The 22,032-nt window shown below is 36.2% G+C and overlaps 1 protein-coding gene across 7 annotated transcripts in view; it reads left to right on the top strand.

Moving 5' to 3' along the window:
- Positions 1 to 22,032, top strand: part of DDHD1 (DDHD domain containing 1) — a 98,327-nt gene that overhangs the window by 40,886 nt on the left and 35,409 nt on the right. For all 7 annotated transcript variants that reach the window (XM_049897800.1, XM_049897797.1, XM_049897799.1 and 4 more), the window contains 2 exons: positions 9,872 to 9,978; positions 16,594 to 16,700. In XM_049897800.1, coding sequence (XP_049753757.1) covers positions 9,872 to 9,978; positions 16,594 to 16,700 — 214 coding nt within the window. The remainder of the gene's footprint in view (positions 1 to 9,871; positions 9,979 to 16,593; positions 16,701 to 22,032) is intronic.

Genomic DNA, 22,032 nt, shown 5'->3' with positions numbered 1-22,032 from the left:
TTCAAATAATTGTTAAGATGTTATTGTGTGTGATTGTTGTTTTACAGAAATGTAAAGAGTTGTGTTATAAGGGAGTATTAGGATATTAAGATTTCCACAGATTTCTCTCTGAGCTAGCAACCAGTATAAAGAAAATTCTGATCAGTTACAGATTTATGATATGATGAGAACAAACCAGTTGCAGGTGAGAAGCAGTTTATCTGGCACTGAGGTTTCAAATAAATGTATTTCTTGAGTCTTTATAAGGCACTAATACATGATACCATGAACTATATCCTCAATAACATCTCTATAATAATATGATGATGTTTTGTTTCATTTTTTAGTGACATCCTTAATACCAGCTGATGGAATAAAGTAAAATTCATCTTAAACAAAAACATTTTGTCAGAGGCTCCCAAGCTACCCTGATCCTTGTCAATCTCCATAGCTCGTATTACAGGAGTTGCTTCTTTCTAATCCTGATTTTATTTTTGATGAGTTCTACATTATTTCCCATAATACTGAAATTCTTCTGTCAGGAGGCATGTTTTTTGCTTGGATATCTGGGAACCTAAGAGCTAGGTTTGGTGGCATGTTCTCTCTGGAGCCATTGGTAAATGAGAATGTATCTCTTTGATTTGGGCTAGGAAAACTTAAGCCAAAAAGAGGATTTAGTAACTCAATCCCACCCTATAATCAGGTAGAAGTTGGCTTCATTACAACTGCAGAGAGAGTGATATAGCCACAGATAAAAATCAGGAACTATTATTGGAAGTAGAGTGGTTGAATTAAAGGTAACTCAAAAAAAAAAAAGTTAAGGTCCACTGCAAGGAGGTTTGCCATCATTTCTTCGGTTGTTGTTGTTGTTAGGAGCCATCAAGTCAGTTCCGACTCATAGCAACCCTGTGTACCACAGAACAAAACACTGCCTGGTCCTGCGCCATCCTTATAATTGTTGTTATGCTTGAGCCCATTGTTGCAGCCACTGTGTCAGTCCATCTCATTGAGGGTTTTCCTCTTTTCCACTGACCCTGTGCTTTAACAAGCACGATGTCCTTCTCCAGGTACTGATCCCTCCTTAAAACATGTCCAAAGTATGTAAGACGCAGTCTTGCCATCTTTGCTTCTAAGGAGCATTCTGGTTGTACTTCTTCCAAGACAGAGTCAGAGTCAGGTTAATTCGATGGAAAAGTCCCCATCAGAGTTATATTCAAACAAAAAGAAATTCTGCTTAATGATAGGAACATCAAGATTTCCTACCCTTTCCCTGCTTTCTACTATTCTTAAGGTAGTTGTCTAGGACAGTGAAGAAGGTAAAATTCATTTCATCCTTGTCAGTGCCATTCTGAAGCTTATTCACACTCATGAGCTGATTTATAAGACTGCAGTTGAAATAAACAAGGTAGACTAAGGGGTTACCACACTCCACTCCACTGGCAACCTTCTGTTTTCTGAGGATGTCTTGAAATCATGTCTCAGATGCCTTGAAATAGAGTTTTTTTCCTCCCCTTTTATCTTATTTTAGTAAATTTGCTAATGAATTTAAACTTATTTTAATCACTTTTGTTCCAGCATAGCATGATTTTATTTACATAGGTTGAAAGTTTATAGACAGTTTTCTGGGAGTATCAGAATTGGGTTACTAAAGGGATAAATACATTTAAAATATAACTGGATTTACTTGTTACAGAGTTTTAGTGCAAAGGAGGTCTTCTTTGAAATTATATATCTAATGCCATAAATTAGTAATTTTTAAACTGTGAGTTTTGGAAGAATATAAAGAGAATTTCAATTAAACATGTCAGGTCAGACATAAAAGCTTATCCTACTCCCTCCTGAAACCTCACTAAAAATGATAGCAAAGAAATTTTAAAAAGAAAAAAGGCATGCATCTGTAAGTACAGAAAGAATGGAAGAAGAGACAACAGCAGACATTGTCAAAGGCTTATTTTTTTAAATAATCATTCACATTGTTCATCAATTCAAGAAAATATAAAAATATATAGAGTGAAAATGCTGACTTTCAACCTTGTTCCCATTTTTCCCTTTTTACTCCTTGTCTTTGTGTCTCAAAACAGTTATTAATTTATCTCCTTCCAGAGTTTCTTTAGACAAGTGTAAATTTTTCTACACAAAAGGTGGCATAATACACATACTGTTATGAGCCTTGCCTTTTTGTTTAAAAAAATATATCTTGGAGATTATTACTTACAATTTCTATTTCCCTCCCTTCTCTCTCTGTATATTTTAGTACTATTAAGTTTATGAATTGATTTTTCTAATTGAGAAGAATCATAAAGACATATTTTTTCAGAGCTATTTAATTATCCTTAGTTGGATAGGAATTCACAGATGCTGTTAATCTCTTCCCTTTTCAAAATATGAATTAAACATGCATTGCTCAGCAGGAGAACATGTAAATTTAATAACCTTATAACCCATTGCCATTGAGTCGACTCCAACTCATAACAGCCCCTACAGAGTAGGACTGCCCCACAGGTTTTCCAAGGCTGTAAATCTTTACAGAAGCAGACTGCTACATCTTTCTTCTGCAGAACGGCTGGTGGGTTTGAACTGCCGATCTTTCAGTTAGTAGCCAACTGCTTAACCACTGTGCCACCAGTTTTGTGCATGTCAGTACAGCTGCACAATAATAGACCATAGTCTGAGCTGTAGTAGAATGTTTTTAAATCATTCTCTTTTCTCATTGGTCTCTGTGTTTCTCATGTAGTGAAGACTGACAAACTTAGGAAATGTATTTTAACCATTTTTGGTAAGGCACATTTGGGAAGGTAGCCACAAATCAGTCAGTCCGTCCGTCCGTCCGTCCGTCCAGTCAGTCCAGTCAGTAAGTCAGTCTTCCTCCCTCGCTGTTTTCTTTCATCTGTCCTTTTTTTCCCTTTCGTTTTTTTAAAAATGGTTCATAAAACAGAAAAATAACTAATTGCCTAGTCAGCATCTACTTATGTGACCATGTCAAAATTAGGGTGGTGAGCTGATAGATTTGAGGATTATGTGAGTTTGCCCTAGAAAAGGACAGTTTTAAGCAGACATGGTATTTCTCAGTTCATAACTCAAAATCAGTATTTCTTAACCTTGACACTATTAACATTTTTTGGCCAGATAATTCTTTGTTATTGGGGGCTGTCTTGTGCATTGTAAAATGTTTAGCAGCATCCCTGGCCTCTCCCCAACTAGATTCTGATACAATCCCCTGATTGTGACAACCAAAATCGTGTCTACACATTGCCAAATGTCCCTATTTTGGAGGGGCAGTGGAGGTTTGCCCACAGTTGAGAATCACTAGACTAAATGAACTTTTTTTTTCTTTTTTGATAAATTCATTCAGTATCATGCATACTACTTTCTAATTATTACACCACAATGAAATATGTGAGTATTATACAGCAAAGATGAGTAACTGGCTAGAAAAATATTAGAAATTTTAAATATGTTCCTTCTTGCATATACTCATATTTGTCAAAAAGGAAGCATTTGAAAAGATGGCAAAGAAGCTTAAAAAGTATATTTGTAACCATGATTTGAGTGTTTGCTGTGAACAAGGAGCTTTTAGGCTTTGTGAGTAATAAAGAGATCTGAAGTTTTGACTATTGTCATTACATCATTATGATAAGGGAAGCAAATTTTTTTTTTTTTTTGCAACCTAGAATCTGTTTAGACTTTTAAAATGGCAAATTGGGGGCTATGCAATCAATAAAATATCAGTATATTTTAAATTATGCCTTTTAAAATATGCTGGATATGGAGAAAGATAGACATTTTAACAATAGTGTTGGAATAACTAGATAGCCATATGGAAAAAAAATAAAACTGAACCCGTTCCTCACACTGGGATAAACTTGAGCTGGATCACATTTAAATGTAATAATTGAAACCGTGCAGGTACTAGGAATTTAAGAAGTCGATGAGGAGAGAGGGCAATTCCTCTGTACCTTGGGAATAGAGAAAACTATGACTTGATCCAGAAGCAATAAGGGAAAATATAATTATTATATCATTAAAAAAATACGCTATCACAAAGAAAGAAAAATATGTACAACTTTATATCACAGATAAAGGATTAATATCCCTAATATATAAGGAATTCTTTTTCTTTTCTTATTGTGCTTTAAGTGAAAGTTAAAGCACAATAAAAAAGTTTACAATTCAAGTCAGTTTCTCATACAAAAACTTATATACTCATTGTTATGTGACCCTAGTTGCCCTCCCAACAATGTGACAGCACATTCCTCCTCTCCACCCTGTATTTCCCATGTCCATTCAGCCAGCTCCTGTCCCCCTCTGCCTTCTCACCTCACCTCCAGACAGGAGCTGACCACATAGTCTCATGTGTCTACTTGAGCTAAGAAGCACACTCCTCACCAGTATCATTTTATGTTTCATAGTCCGGTCTAATCTTTGTCGGAAGTGTTGGCTTCGGGAATGGTTTTAGTTCTGGGCTAACAGAGAGTCCGGGGGTCATGTCTTCTGGGTTCCCTCCAGTCTGTCAGACCATTAACTCTGGTCTTTTTACTAGAATTTGAGTTCTGCATCCTGCTTTTCTCCTGCTCCATCAGGGATTCTCTGTTGTGTTCCCTGTCAGGGCAGTCATTGATGGTAGCCAGGCACCATCTAGTTTTTCCGGTCTCAGGCTGATGTAGCCTCTGACTATGTGACCCAGTCTGTCTCTTAGGCTCTTATTTTCCTTTTGTCTTTGGTGTTCTTCATTTTCCTTTGCTACAGATGGGTTGAGAACAACTGATGAGTCTTAGATGGCCACTTGCTAGCTTTTAAGACCCCTGACGCCACTCACTAAAGTGGAATGCAGAACGTTTTCTTAATACATTTTGTTATGCCAGTTGACCTAGATGTCCCCAAAAACCATGGTCCCTAGGTCCCCGCCCCTGCTACTCTGTCCCTCAAAATGTTTGGTTGTATTCAGGAAACTTCTTAGCTTTTGATTTAGTCCAGTTGTGCTGACTTCCCCTGCATTGTGTGCTGTCCTTGCCTTCAACCTAAGATAATTCTGGTCTACTCTGTGGTTAGTGAATTCCCCTCTCCTCCTTCCCCACCCTCATCACCATCAAAGAATGTTTCCTTCTGTGTTTAAACTATTTCTTGAGTTCTTATAATAGTAGTCTCATACAATATTTGTCTTCTTGGAACTGACTGTTTTCACTCAGCATAATGCCTTCCAGATTCCTTCATGTTATGAGATGTTTCATGGATTCATCATTGTTCTTTATTGTTGTATAGTATTCCGTCGTGTAAATATACCATAATTTGTTTATCCATTCATCTGTTGATGGACACCTTGGCTGTTTCCATCTTTTTGCTATTGTAAACAGTGCTGCAGTGAACATGGGTGTGCATGTATCTATTCATGTGAGGGCTCTTATTTCTCTAGGATATATTACAAGGAGTGGGATTGCTGGATGGTATGGTAGTTCTATTTCTAGCTTTTTAAGGAAGCACCAAATCGATTTCCAAAGTGGTTGTACCATTTTACATTCCCATCAGCAGTGTATGTGTTTCATTCTCTCAACAACCTCTCCAGCATTTATTATTTTGTGTTTTTTGCATTAATGCTAGCCTTGTTGGGGTGAGATGGTATCTCATTGTAGTTTTGATTTTCATTTCTCTAATGGCTAGTGACCATGAGCATTTCCTCATGTATCTGTTAGCTGCCTGAATGTCTTCTTTGGTAAAGTATCTGTTCGTATTCTTTCTCCCTTTTTTAATTGGGTTATTTGTCTCTTTGTTGCTGAGATTTTGCAGTATCTTGTAGATTTTGGAGATTAGATGCTGATCTGATTTGTCATAGCCAGAAATTTTTTCCCGGTCTGTAGGTTGTCTTTTTACTCTTTTGGTAAAGTCTTTGGATGAGCATAAGTGCTTGATTTTTAGAAGCCCCCAGTTATCTAGCTTATCTTCTGGTATTAAAAAGATTTCTTAAATAAAGGAAAAAAGTGACCAACCAGTATAGAAAAATGGGCTAAAGATGTGAATAGCCAATGCCAAGAAAAAGACATGCAGATGTCTCCTAACAATATGAAAAGGTGTTCAACCTTGCTCACAAAATGTATGTTAAAATTATACCAAGACAGAGACTGGAGGAACCCCCGAAACTGTGGCCCCCAGACGCACTGTTAACCGAGAACTGAAACCATTCCCGAAACCCGCTCTTTAGACAAAGATTAGACAGGATTATAAGACAAAAAATAACACACATGAGGAATGTACTTCTTAGTTCAATCAGATATATGAGACCAAATAGGCAGCTCCTGTCCAAAAACAGGATGAGAAGGCAGGAAGGGACAGGAACTGGTCTAGTGGACACAGGGAACCCAGGGTGGAAAGGAGTGTACTGTCACATTGTGGGGATTGCAACTAATGTCACAAAACAATGTGTGTAAAAATCTTTGAATGAGAAATTAACTTGAGCTGTAAACTTTCCCCTGAAGAGCAATTAAAAAAAAGAAAAATCGAATGGAAGAAAAACACATCATCTCACAACTCATTTTGAATCTGAAGTATTTGTTTAGATACCCTTATTTTGTTAACCCTATGCCAATCTGTTGTTAATTTATGAGTGTGTATGTGTATTTTCCTGTGATTGAAACTAACTGGCATTATGCTACATGTTTGCTTATTACATATCTTGCCAAATAAAATGTTAGGGTCCATTAAAAAAAAAAAATCACACCAAGATACCATTTCTTGACTTTCAGATCAGCAAAAAATTAAAAAGTTTGACAGCGTACTCTTTTGCCCAAGCTGTAGGTAATAGGCAGTCTCACACTGATAGTGGAACGCAGTGGAAGACAATATGGTAATATCTATCAAAATTACATACATATTTACTTTTCAACTTCTGGGAATCTATCCCAAAGCTAATATCAGCAGAATTATAAAGATATACATATGTATAATGCTATTCATTGCAACATTACTTGTAATAGAAAACTACCCAAATACTCATTGGTAAAAGAATGATTGAATAAACTATGGTTATTTTTTTTTTATTATCCATATGATGGAGTACTGTGAAGTTATAAAAAGCAGTAAGGGAGATCTCTATATACTACTATAGTTCTTCTGTATACTACTATAGTTCTATATACTAATATATTTTTATAATCCGAGAAGCTGGATCGTATGAAGAAGAATGCGGCATCAGAATTGGAGGAAAACTCCTTAACAACCTGCAATGTGTAGATGATACAACCTTGCTTGGTGAAAGTAACCAAAACCCAAAACCAAACCCAGTGCCGTCAAGTCTATTCCAACTCATAGCAACCCTACGGGACAGAGTAGAACTGCCCCATAGAGTTTCCAAGGAGCATCTGGCAGATTGGAACTGCCGACCCTTTGGTTAGCAGCCATAGCGCTTAACCACTACGCCACCAGGGTTGAAGGTGGAGAGAATTTGAAATACTTACCAATGAAGATCAAATACTACAGCCTTCAATAGGGATTACACTTTAACATAATGAAAACAAAAATCCTCACAACTGGACCAATAAGTAACATCATGATAGAGGAGAAAAGATTGAAGTTGTCAAGGATTTCATTTTATTTGAATCCGTAATCAACGTCCGTGGAAGCAACAGTCAAGAAATCAAATGACGTATTGCATTGGGCAAATCTGCAAAAGATCTCTTTGAAGGATTCAAAAGCAAAGATGTCACTTTGAGGACTAAGGTGTGCCTGACCTAAGCCATGATATTTTCAGTCATCTCATCTGGATGCAAAAGCTAGACAGTGAATAAGGAAGACTGAAGAAGAATTGATGCATTTAAAGTGTGATGTTGGCGAAGAATATTGAATATACTGGAGACTGCCAGAAGAATAAACAAATCTGCCTTGGAAAAAGCATAGTCAGAATGTTCCTCAGAAGCGAGCATGGCAAGACTTCATCTCACGTACTTTGGACACGTTATCAGGAAGGATCAGTCCCTGGAGAAGGAGAAGGACGTCATGCTTGGTAAAGTAGAGGGTCATCAAAAAATAGGAAGACCCTCAATGAGATGGGTTGACACAGTGGTTGCAACACTGTGCTCAAACATAGCAATGATTTTGAGGGTGGTGCAGAAGCGGGCAGTGTTTTGTTTGTTGTACATAGGGTCACTATGAGTCGGAACTGACTCAATGGCACCTATTAACAACATGGTCCTTATAAAGATTTGCAAAATTGGGAAACCATTAGCTAGACTGATGTTAAAAGAGAGAAGACTCAAAGTACTAAAACCAGGAATGAAAAAAGGGACATTATTACCAATCTTACAGAAATAAAAGGATTATAAGAAAATACTGTAAACAATTGTATGCCAGCAAATTAGATAAACTAGGCGAAATAGACAAATTTCTGGAAAGACAAACTACCAAAATGACTGAAGAAGAAATAGAGAATCTGATTAGACTTAAGACAAGTAAAGATTTTAAATTAATAATCAAACTTCACACACACACAAAAAAAGGCCAGGACCAGATAGCTTCACTAGCAAATTCCATCAAGTGTTTCAAGAAAAACTAGCACTAATTCTTCAAAAACTCTTTCAAAATACAGAAGGTGGAAGAAAATTTCCCAAATCATTCTGAGATAATTAGTACCAAAATCAGATAAAGACATCACAGAAAACTATAGGCCAGTATTCCTCATGAATATAAATGCAAAAATCCCCAACAAGATAACTGCAAACTGAATCCAGCAACAAAGTGATACTTTAACACCTTGGGCATGCAGTCAGTAAAAGACTCTAGGAAATTGTTGTTGCTGTGTACCGTCAAGTTGATTCCAACTCATAGCGACCCTACTAAAGGACAGACTAGAACTGCCCTAAAGGGTTTCCTAGGCTGTAATCTTTATGGGAGCAGATCATCTGGTGGGTTCGAATCACTGACCTTTCAGTTAGCAGCCTAGCGCTTAACCATTGCGCCGCCAGGGCTCCTTTGGGAAACTCTACAGGACCAAGAGAAAAAATTGCAAAACCTGAAAGAGGGACAGGAACCTACAGATTAAAATACACTTAGACATATCAACCAATTATAAATGCGTAGATTCTATTTGGATCTTAGTTCAAATAACTATAAAAAATTGTTTTATGTTATTATAAAATAACATAATCCAATTCAGGAAATTGGACCACTGAACGAGATATTTGCTGAAATTACAGAATTATTAATTTTTGGTGTGACAATAGTACTGAGTGGGTTATGTCCTTAGTTTTAGAAATATATATTAAACTATTCATACATGAAATGATGTGTTGCCTGAAATTTGCTTTAAAATCTTATGGGGGATGGATATGACTATAAAAAGAGAGCAAAGGGAGTTTTTTGGGTGATGGAACTGTTCTATATCTTGGTTGTTTTGATGGTAACCACAAATCTATACATATGTTGAAAGTCACATAAGTGACACCAAAAAGGAGAAACAAAATGTCAATTTTTTTATATGATATCTTAAAAAATATAATTCAGAAGTACATATTATAGAGAGAAAGACTAGGACACTAGATATAAATAAAACGGGCTATAACTTGCCAATATTTAGAGCTGGGTGATGGCACATGGGTGTTCATTATACCATTCTTTCTACCTTTGTATGTATTTGAAATTTTCATAATAAAAAAATTTAAGTGTATAATTACTTATAATATGAAAGATTAGAAATTTTGAAATTCCTATGTGGCAGATTTAGGCAAATAACTTTGAGATTAATGTATTCCAGTGTTGTAAACTATTGCTTAGTGTAGCAGTAATTGAAATATAATTAGAAAAAGTAGAATGTCATAAGGAAATGGAAGTGTTATGATTAAAGACATTTAATACTATATAAATCCATGTGCTAAATTACTCTGAAAAAGTTTTGTTTTTATTTTTTTAGGATGAGAGAAGCTGCAAGAAAAATAGAAGAAAAGCATTTTTCCAATCATGCAACACATGTTGAGTTTCTACCTGTTGAGTGGCGGTCAAAACTTACTCTTGATGGAGGTACATTTTGTTTAAAAACTGAATGATTTAGCCAGTGGCAAATTTTTACTAAGGTAATGTGGAAAATTTTAGAAAACGCTTTTTCCTTGCTGGAAACAAGGTGTCTTCAATTTAGCCATTTTGAGGTATACTCTCTGTTCTAGATTATTTAAGAAAATAAAAATTGTTGATTTAAAAAATAATTTTATTTACTTATGTCATTTTGGATCACCACATAGATTTCACAGATAGTACTGTTTTCGTGAGTGTCTTTTATGGGTATTTTTGGTGGGGGGCAGGGAATAATGTGGAAGGAACAAAATGTTTTCTGAATCTTTTGACAGAAGAGTGATTTGTCAATACTATAAAAAAAAATTGTCCACAATTCCATGTAAGTTTATATTTTCTTCAAAATAGTTTTCCTCCCTATGTTTGGAAGATAAAGTCTCTGGGGTTTTTTTTCTGTTTGTTATATGACTCTTGCATACTCTGGGTTGGTGAATCGTAATCTAGCATAGAGAAATTGTATGTATTTAAATAAAATCATTTTTGTTTCATTCCTTAAAGAGCTGATACCAACCAAAATATACATCTCCCTTTACAGAAAGTTGTATCCTCTGAATATTAAAACCACTAAAATAGAATGTTTAGGTTAATTATTTACATAATCTGGGAAATGAGGGAGTTCTACTGGATATATTAGCAGCTTCCATTCGTAGAACCTGTACTATGTGCCCAGCACTCTGCTGTGCATTTCACATGGATTATCTCATTTAATCTTTTCACAAATCTATCAGATACTTTATTTTCTCCATTTTACTGATGAGGAAACTAAAACTGAATAAAAAGTGAATTCAGCTCAATTTAGAATAGCAGGCAGAATCCAGGTCTCTATGACACCTGAGCCTATCACAGTGCTAAGCTACCTCCCTGAATGATTTCTCAGAATCCTTCCAGATCTATGATCCTATCTCAGTAGTTTAAATCTAACAGAAAGTTGTGAACTCTGGGGTTTTATTAAATATTAAGTCATTAATTTTGCCCATATTCCTGAGGAGCCTAAGAAATTTATCTGGGTAGGTGGGAAAAGCCCAAAGGACAGTGTTTTAATTACACCAGAACTTTCCATATGAACTGTTGCTGCTGACACCTCTTCTTTGGTTGTTAGCAATTTTTTTCACTCATTACATATTATCATGCCATTTGGATTTGATAAGCTACAATTGACACTCTTGACTCACGCATTTGTCCCATCTTAGATTTTTTTTCATTATTGTGATGAATATATACACAAAATATTTGCCAATTCAACAGTTTCTACATGTACAATTCAATAGCATTGATTATTTTCTTCATGTTGTGCAACCCCTATCACTATCTTTCTCCTAATTAAGCTGCCACCATTAGCATAAACTCAATGTCCCCCAAGCAAAACACCCTCTTTCCCCTTAGTTCCAACCCCTGGTAACCACTAATAATCTTTGATTTCTATACATTTGCTTATTTCATATCTGTGAGATAATATAAGATCTGTCCTTTCATGACTGATGTATTTTGCTCAGCATGTTTTCAAGGTTCATCCATCCTGTGGCGTGTATCGGGACTTCATTTCTCTTTATGGCTGAGTAATATTCCATTCTGTGTATATACCACATTTTGTTTATCCATTCATCTGTTGATGGACATTTAAGTTGTTAAAACATTTTAGCCATTGTGGAAAGTGCAGTGAACATTAGTGTCATTTTAGATGATTTTCGCACAGTTAGAATTTTGCCTGAGTCAAAAATGCATCATGGACTGCCAGTTCTGAAAACTTTTCAGACTAGATGTTCAGAGACACCTCTTGTTCAGTTCCTTTTTTTCCATTTAAGATTGAAATTGTGGTAAAGTAATGAAATTCCTTTCAGAGTGCTGTGCCAGAGAATTAAGCAAGACCAGAGTTTTTTTTTCTTTCTTGAGGGTCTGGGTTTAATAAACCACAAGCACAGGGAACAGAAGACGAAGCCTGTGACCTAGGCGTGTTCAGAATTCGGATGAGCAACCCCAGTGTAATACTAGAATACCTGAAAGGTGACACCTTTGGTGGGTACTAGGAAAAAAAAGTTCACCCCACAGTGGATGACAGTAAAGATATATGCTTCATTTGGTCTTGGATCTTGGGAGGACAAGAAAGAACAGAATGATATCTGAGGATTCCTAATAACAAGCTTGCACTTACTTGGGCCAGAATCTTCCTACCTGTGAAAGCCAAATACTTTAAAATGGTCCCAGACAGTTGTATCCTTAGGCACCTGGCCGAAGCAAACACAGATCCTTCAAGAACATATTTTTAACCTCAAGCCTCATAGATTTCCTATAGATGAGATTCCGGGGAGAATGAATTCATAATTGAATACAGAAGAAAACAAGTCACTATGAGCAAGAGTCTATAGAAACTACAAACTACATAATCTGATCTACAAAGGCCACATGTCTTAGGTCATCAGACACAAAAGATCTATTTAATGTATTCAAAGAGACATTATTATAAAAGGATCCATTCACCAAGGAAACATAACAATCTTAAATGTATATGCTCCTACTAAGAGAGCCTCAAAATACCTGAAGCAAAAACTCAGAAACCTGAAAGGAGAAATGGACAAATTCATAATTGTACTAGCATACTTTTAATACTCCAGTCTCAGTTACAGATTAAAATTAGCAAGGATATAAAAGCACTGAACAACATCATCAAGCATCTAGGTCTAAGTGATAGCTATAGAATATCCCATCCAACAACTGCAAAGTACATAATCTTTTCAAGTACATGTTAAACACTCCCCAAGATAGACCTATCCTGTATCATAAAACAACCTTAATAAAAAACTTAAAAACCTGAAATCATGTGAAGTGATTACCTAGGAATAATGGAATTAATCTAGAAATCTGTAGCTAGAAAATCTCCAAATACTTGGGAGTTAAATAGCACACTTCTCAACAATGGGTCAAACAAATTTCAAGGGAGATTAGAAAATATCTTAAGCTGGAGAGAAATGAAAATAAAACACATACCCTGAGACCAGAAGAACTAGATGGAGCCCGGCTACCACTGTCAGCTGTTCTGACTGGGATCACAATAGAAGATCTCAAACAGAGCGGGAGAAAAATGTAGGAAAAAAAAAAATCAAATTCATAAAAAAAATAAAAGACAAGACTTACTGGCCTGAGAGAGACTGGAGGAAGCCTAAGACTGTGACCCTAAGGTACCCCTCTGACTTGGAACTGCAGTCATTCCCAGAAGCCACTTTCCAGCCAAACAACAGACAGGCCTATAAAATAAACAGTAACACCCAAAAAAGAACATGCTTCATAGAACAAACAATTATGTGAGACCAAAAGGGTAACATTTGCCCAAGAGTAAAGATGAGGAGGCAGGAAGGGGTAGGAAAACCAGAAGAAATGGGGCACCCAGGTAGAAATGGGGAGAGGGCTGGCACAGTATGAGAATTGCAACCAGTGTCATGGAACACTTCGTATACAATTTGTTGAAGGAGAAACTAATTTTCTCTGTAAACTTTCACCTAAAACACTATAAAATATTTTTTAAAAATACAACATATAAAACTTTGTGAGGTGCAGCTAAAGCAGTGCTTACAGGGAAATATATAGTATTAAGTGCTTATGTTAAAAAAAATAAAAGGTCTCAAATCAGTAAGCTTCCACCTTAAGAAATTAGGAAAAAAATATGTATGCCAAAATAAACCGAAAGCAAGCAGAAGGAAGAAAGTTTAAAGACAAAGAATCATTTAAATTGAAAACAGAAAAGCAGTAGAGAAAATAAATGAAACCAAAAGCCGATTCTTTGAAAATATCAATAAAATTAATGAATCTCTAGAAAGAGTGTTCATGGGGAAAAAAGAGAAGACGCAAATGACCAACGTCGGGAAATTAAAAAGGAGTTGTCACTGTAGACCCCACAGATATTTAAAAGATATCATTTATATGACACTCTGGAAAAGCTTGAAATTATAGGACCAGAGAACAAATTAGTGGTTGTCAGCAGTTAGAAGGTGGGGAATAGTGTTTGACTTAAAAAGGACACCGTGTGGGGGTTTTTTAGGGTGATGGAATTGTTCTGTATCCTGACTGTGGTAGTGGTTACTCAATTTATGCATTAAAAAGAAACAATTTTACTGTATATAAATTTTTTAAATAATAATTTATCTACCAAATACACAGACATCATGATGCTCGTTGGTAGTGAAAGGCTAAAAAAAGAACAAGCTAAGGATGCCTATTCTTACACTTAAACTTTATCCTTGAAATAAGAAAAAGAAATTATAACGATTGAAAACCAAACCCACTGCCGTCGAGTCGATTCTGACTCATAGCGACCCTATAGGACAGAGTAGAACTGCCCCGTGGAGTTTCCAAGGAGCGCCTGCTGGATTCGAACTGCTCACCTTTTGATTAGCAGCCGTAGCACTTAACCATTATGCCACCAGGGTTTCCAAAGATTGAAAAAGATGTTTTTATTTGCAAATTATATGGTTGTCTATATAGACTATACAAAAGGATCTACAGAAAAATTAATCAAATTAATAATTTGTCAAGATTGTAAAATAGATCTGTTTATGAAAGTAATTACATTTCTACATGCCAGCAACAAACAGAAAGTGCCATTTTTAAAAAAGGTACAGTTAAAATAGCATCAAAAATAAAAGGTCCCATGGTTTGCGGGGACTTCTAAGTCAATTGGCAAAATAATTCTATTATGAAAACATTCTGCATCCCACTTTGAAATGTGGCGTCTGGGGTCTTAAATGCTAACAAGCGGCCATCTAAGATGCATCAATTGGTCTCAACCCACCTGGATCAAAGGAGAATGAAGAACACCAAGGTCACACGATAACTAAGAGCCCAAGAGACAGAAAGGGCCACATGAAGCAGAGACCTACATCATCCTGAGACCAGAAGAACTAGTTGGTGCCCGGCCACAATCGATGACTGCCCTGAGAGGAAGCACAACAGAGAATCCCTGAGGGAGCAGGAGATCAGTGGGATGCAGACCCCAAATTCTCACAAAAAGACCATACTTAATGGTCTGACTGAGACTAGAGGAATCTCGGCGGTCATGGTCCCCAAACCTTCTGTTGGCCCAGGACAGGAACCGTTCCCGAAGACAACTCATCAGACATGAAAGGGACTGGACAGTGGGTAGGAGAGAGATGCTGATGAAGAGTGAGTTATTTGTATCAGGTGGACACTTGAGACTGTGTTGGCATCTCCTGTCTGGAGGGGGGATGGGAGGATAGAAAGAGTTGGAAGCTGGCAAAATTGTCACAAGAGACTGGAAGGGCTGACTTATTAGGGGGAGAGCAAGTGGAGGACGGAGTAAGGTGTATATAAACTTATATGTGACAGTTTGACTTGATTTGTAAACGTTCACTTGAAGCTCAATAAAAGTTAATTAAAAAAAATAATAAAAGGTCCCTAGAAATAAATATTAGTGTGTTTTGTAGAAATAAATATAATAAAAGATACATGTTTTTATTAAAAATGAAAAAACTATTAAATACAACTTAAATAGATACGCCATTCTCTTAGGATGTTTCATTATCCTAGCGATGTCGTTTCTCCAAAATTAATCTATAGATTCCATGCATTTCCAATCAAAATCCCAATAGGTTTTTCATGAAACTTGGTAAGCTGATTCTAAAATAATTGTAGAAGAGCAAAGGGCCAAAAATAACCAAGGGGGGATGGAGATGAGAGTCATGTCCTACTGGAGAGCCAGATTATATTATGTGACTTTTTGTAATTAAGAAAGTTTAGCATTAGTACAAAAAACCAAAACCAAACCCTTTGCCGTCAAGTAAATTCTGACTCATAGGGATACTATAGGACAGAGTAAAACCACCCCATAGTTTCCAAGGAGCACCTCGTGGATTCGAACTGCCAACCTGCTCTTAACCACTAAGCCACCAGGGCTTCCAGTATTAGTACAGGGCTAGGCAAAGAGACCAGTGCACCAGACTAAAGAGTCTCTAAAAAGACCTGTGCGTAGTTTGGAAAACTTGATCTATAACAGAGCTGGCATCATAGATCATTAACAACAGGGTGGCCTATTCTATAAAGGGTGTTGGGTAACTGGTTATTTTTATGAGGAAAAAAATGGGAATGATCCTTACCCCACGTCCCAGATAGATCTAGGGCATAAATATGAAAGCCAAGACTTTTAAAAATTTTAGAAAAAAATATAGGAGAATATCATAAAGACTTCAGGATAGGAAAGAAATTTTTAAACAAGACATGAAAAACACAACTATGAAGTAGCATATGGATATATCTCATTAGATTGGAAGTAAGAACTTTATCAGTAGATATCTTTTTTATCATAAAAAGAATGAAGAACAAGCCACAAACTGGAAAAAAATGTTGCAGCAGATGTAAGTGCCAAAGGTGGTCTTTTACTGTTTTTTCTCTTGAAATAATCTTCCAGGAAAGAAAGGTCCATTAGACCCAAAGCTAGCCTTGAATATTCAAATGTTGTTAACTTAAAGAGTGGTTATTCAGGGAATGTAATTTTTTTTCACAAGATATTTTTTCTCTAAAACAGATCTTTTGTAAGTTTAAATTTGTTTGTTTTATTTGTAGACACTGTTGATTCTATTACTCCTGACAAAGTACGAGGTTTAAGGGATATGTTGAACAGCAGTGCAATGGACATAATGTATTACACTAGCCCACTTTATAGAGATGAAGTAAGTATCGTGATATCTTGTTGCCGTTGAGTATTTTGGAGTGATAACATATAAATGTCCTGAATTTTAAAAACAAATGGGATATTGCAGGCATCCATTAATCTATAAATACTGGTATTTAATAGTGAATTTGATAGTCTTCAAACTAGCTTTGGGACCCTTAATAAAATGGATAGTCATGAGTGTGGGAGGTGGGTTCGAAAATAGTTATTTGAAGAATATCAGTTTTCTTATATTTGATTAATTATGTTTGTGATTATTGTCCTCACAACAAAGTGTTAGGCACTTGGAAATTTCCTTCAAGTTTTTTTGCAAAAAAAAAAACAACAGACTTTTACTGCCTCATTTCTGTGGTGGTTTCATATCAGCCTCAAGTGGTAGCATTACTGATGCTACACAAATATAACCCTGGAGGAGCTGAGGGGTGAAGGTTTATACAATAGAATGAGAGCATCTCTACCAAATGCATTGTGTCACTTTATTGGTAAAAGAAAAAGAATTCTGTTTCATAGGAGTAACTAACATTTGTTAATTGCCTAGCATGTATTAGCTTGTTTAATCTCCATAAAAACCCTGTGAGGTGTAGGTAAGATTACTGTCCTCATTTGAAGGATGAAGAAACTGGTACAAAGCAAGATTCTAGGTACCTCAAGCCAAATCATTATCTCTTCCACACTGTTTAAAAATTATGAGCTCATTAGAAGGAAAAGTGAAATACCACTGAATGTTGATGATTGGTGTGCCTCCACAGAATTTTGCTTTTTTTTTTTTATGGGTGGAGGACAGCTTGAGATCATTAAGATAAAGGTAAAAGTAGAGGCCAGGATGTGATATTGTAGAAGCAGTATAGCAATGAACTTTCCAGCCACATTGAGGGAATCTCCACATAGTTTAACAAAACTGGTCTAGGTTTGAAATAGAGCAAAGAGATTTCAGCCTCCTAGAATCTGCCAGAAGTGAGCAATGACTGGTGAATGAACCTCATTTCGTTTTCTTGATAGGCGTATAAAATTGGTAGAATTTAACGCAAATTAGGTATGACTGGTGAATGTTGAGGGAGAGGCAGAGTTGGAAAGTCATTTTGCCAGCCATCATAGTAAAGATGGGATTAGGCAAGAATCATCAACAGATGCTAAATCTAGGGAAAATTTTTAATGAACAGCATATTTGCATGGTCTTAAAGGGTATCCCTACTGACCACTTATTAGTTAAAAAGGAGAAAATGAGCAGTACCTGTGAGGAACAGGTGGACATCATTTACCTCCAGGTGTGATCCCCTAAGGACATAGCATCACTTACACAGTATTCTGTCTGAAAATATATAGCCTCAATCTAATCCTGAGGAGACAGCAAACACAAAATGAGAACGTTCCAGTGGAGGACTGCATTCATTAAAAATATCAGTATCATAAAAGATAAAAAATGACTGTGGAAAATGTTCTAGAGGAAAGGAGGCTAAAGAGAAATGATGGCTAAATATCTGATCCTAGACCATTTGCTGTACTGAAGGGGCAAATGATATAAAGGACATTATCAGTTCATCTGATAAAATTGAAATATTGATGGTAGATTAGATGAAAGTATTATATCAGTGTAAATTTATGAAGTTTTTACCTATACTTTAATTATGGAAGAGAATATTCCTAGTCTTAGGAAATATACACTGAAGTATTTAGGGATAAAGGACCATGACATATGTAATGTATTCTGAAGTGGTTCCCAAAGTAACGTACGTGTGTGTGTGTGTGTTAGAGAATAAATGATAACGCAAATAGAATAAAATTTTATAAAATCTGACCAAATGGTATAGGGATAATATTTCTACTATTTCTAATTTATAACATTTTCTAACTTTGCAATTATTTCCAAATAAAAAGTTAAAATGGAAAGAGAAAAAATAACAAACAACACTTCTCGAGGCCTATCCACTCAAAATTCTGATTCAGTGAGTCTGAGATTAGATTTGTATTTTTAACAGTTCCCCAGGTAATACCATCAGGGAAGTCTGGAAAACACTGCTTCAGGCATTGTGAAGAACAAAAAGGAACAACAAAAAAAAAAAAAGTGAGAGGTGTGCAAAAATTGTTCTTGTTTTCAAAAAAGGGAAGTTTATTCTGCAAATTAAAGTCCATTTAGGTTAGTGTTAGGCAGTATTCTAAAAACCCAGAAAACCCAGTGCCTAGAAGATACTATTTAGAAGGTTGGTTTATACTTTCTTAGAAAACTAATGATAAATGATAGCCAGAATGGCTTCATTAGTAATAAGTTATGCCTGATGAATGATCTTCATTTGTGTTCGTTTGTTTTATAACATTGGTAGAACTGGCAAGTTTTATATCCCAGCACATCTGGCCACAGAAGAAAGATGTGGCAGTCTGCTTCCGTAAAGTTTTAAAGCCTAGGAGGCAGTTCTACCCTGTCCTATAGGGTTGCTATGAGTTGCAGTCGACTTGAAAACAGTGGGTTGGGTTGGGTTGGGTTTTTGGTTAGCACATCTGGATTTGAGGCAAGGTCCCATGATATTCTTAAGGATAGTATGGGCAGAGGCAGACTAACAAACTAACAAACTAAGAGAGCCCTTTTTTTCCCCTTTCTGTCTGAGCCTTTGGAGTCAAATTTGAAACCTGCCACTTAACCAGCTATGTGACCTTAGGTCAAATTTCTCACCTTCTCAGCTTCCTCTCTTATAAAATGCTTACTGATGACGGTTGTCATGAGGATTAAAGATAAAATATATATGAAGTTCCCATCATAATTTCTGATCTTTAGTAAGACACTGAAGATGTGATTATGTATATGGTCTCTGTCTTTACATATGCCAAGGACTACCGGGGTATTTTTTTACTGTGTTTAAAAAAAAGGGAGGGAGGATTCTCATCCTGTTAACACTAAAAAACAGAATAAGGATTAGTGAATAGAAAATATGGGAAGAAATATGCTTATTTGTTTACTATCTTGAAGAACTTTGTAGTAACTAGAGCTGCCTAAAAAATAGAATTGGCCACTTTAGAATGGATAACTCATTGGAAAAGATACTAAGCAGCCACTTATCGGGGTGATACTAGAAGGACTTCTACCTTCATAGCAATTTGAATTAGATCAACTCTGAGGTTCCTTTAAACTCAGATTCTGAGGGGGAGGACACTAATTAATGATTATGCTAATAATTACTAAAAAGCCATGGTTTGGGAAAAGTTTTGGTTATGGATCAGTACTTCTCAGGTCACACTTTCTGAGGATGAGTTAAAAAAAAATCCTATCAAGAGATTATCAGAGAGCCTTTGGCCCTTTGTTGTTGTTAAGTGCCATCCAGTCGGTTCTGACACATACATAGCTCCCCTGTGTACAACAGGACAAAGTGCTACCCAGTCCTGTGCCATCCTCACAGTTGTTGCTATGGTTGAGCCCAGTGTTTGCACCCACAGTGCCATTTCCATCTCGTTGAGGGTCTTCCTCTTTTTCACGGACCCTCTACCAAGCGTGAAGTCCTTTTCCAGGGACTAGTCCCTCCTAATAACATGCCCAAAGTACGTGGGATGAAATCTGGCCTTCCTCACTTCTAAGGTGCTGTGCTTCTTCCAAGATAGATTTGTTCATTCTTGTGGCAGTCTATGGTGTATTCAGTATTCTTCACCAACACCGTAATTCAAGTGCATCAATTCTTATTCAGTCTTCCTTATTCACTGTCCAGCTTTTGCATGCATACGAGGCAATTGAAATACCACGGATTGGGTCAGGTGCATCTTAGTCCTCAAAGTGACATCTTTGCTTTTGAACACTTTAAAAAGGTCTTTTGCAGCCTATTTGCCCAGTGCAGTACTTTGATTTCTTGACCGCTGCTTCCATGGGCATTGATTATGGATCCAAGTAAAATGAAATCCTTGGCAACTTCAATCTTTTCTCCATTTATCATGATGCTGCTTATTGGTCCAATTGTGAGGATTTTTATTTTCTTTATGTTGAGATGTAATCCATACGCAAAACTTTAATCTTTGATCTTCATCAGTAAGTCCTTCAAGCCCTGTTTGCTTTCCACAAGTCCAAGTTGTGTCATCTGCATATTGCAGGTTGTTAATGAGTTTTCCTCCGATCCTGATGCCATATTCTTCTTCATATTGTCCAGCTTCTCAAATTATTTGCTCGGCATACAGATTGAATTTAAGTATAGTGAAAGAATATGACCCTGACACACACTTTTTCTGATTTTAAACCACGCTGTCCCTTACTCTGTTTGAACAATTAAGTGTTCTGGAATTCCCAGGCGTATCTGTAGGATGTATACCTAGGAGCAGGATTGCTGGATCATAAGGCTTTACTATTTCTAGCTTTTTGAGGAAGCGCCATACCGTTTTCCGTAGTGATTGTACCATTTTACAGTCCCACCAGCAATGTATAAGACTTTCAGTTCCCCAACAACCTCACCAGCATTTGTTGTTTTCTGTTTTTTTGATCACTACCATTTTTGCAGTTTCTCATTATAGTTTTGATTTGCATCTCTCTAGTGGCTAATGATTGTGAGCATCTTTCATGTATTTGTTGGCTGCCTGAATGTCCTCTTTGATGAAATATCTGTTCATGACCTTTGCCCATTCTTGATTGAATTGTTCATCTTTGTGTTGTTGAAGTTTTCTATATATTTTAGAGATTAGACCCTTATCAGTTATGTCATTGCCAAAGATTTTTTTCCCAATCTGTAGGTTCCCTTTTTGCTCTCTTGATACAGTCTTTTGATGAGCATAAGTATTTAATTTTTAGGAAGTCATAGTTATCTAATTTATCTTCTGTTGTTTGTGCATTTTAGTTTTGTTCGATAGGCTATTTATACCGAAAACTAGGTATCCTAGTTTTGACCCTATGTTATTTTCCAGGAACTTTATAGTTTTAGCTTTAACATTTAGGTTTAGGTTAGCATTATGATCAGAGAAGATGCTTTGTATTATTTTGGTGTTTTTTAATTTATTGAGGCTTGCTTTGTGGCCTAAAATATGATCTGTTCTGTAGAATGATCCATGTGCATTGGAGAAGAACGTGCTGGGTTGTGTATTTGTCTATGAGGTCAAGTTGGTCATGTGTTATTTAGATCTTCTGTATCTTTGTTGAGTTTCTTTCTAGTTCTGTCCATCGAAAGTGGTGTGTTAAAGTCTCCTCCTGTTATTGTAGAACTGTTTCTCTTTTCAATTCTGTTGGAATTTATATATTTTGGAGCTCTGTCATTGGGTACATAAATATTTATTATGATTATATCCTCTTCATGCATTGACCCTTTAATCATTGTATGATGCCCTTCTTTGTATCTTATAGTGGATTTTGACTTAAAGTCTATTTTATCAGA

Source organism: Elephas maximus, chromosome 10 (assembly GCF_024166365.1).
Source record: "Elephas maximus indicus isolate mEleMax1 chromosome 10, mEleMax1 primary haplotype, whole genome shotgun sequence".
NCBI lineage: Eukaryota > Metazoa > Chordata > Mammalia > Proboscidea > Elephantidae > Elephas > Elephas maximus.
The sequence above is the reverse complement of the archived record's forward strand: the minus strand, read 5'-3'. Positions and strand labels throughout refer to the sequence as shown.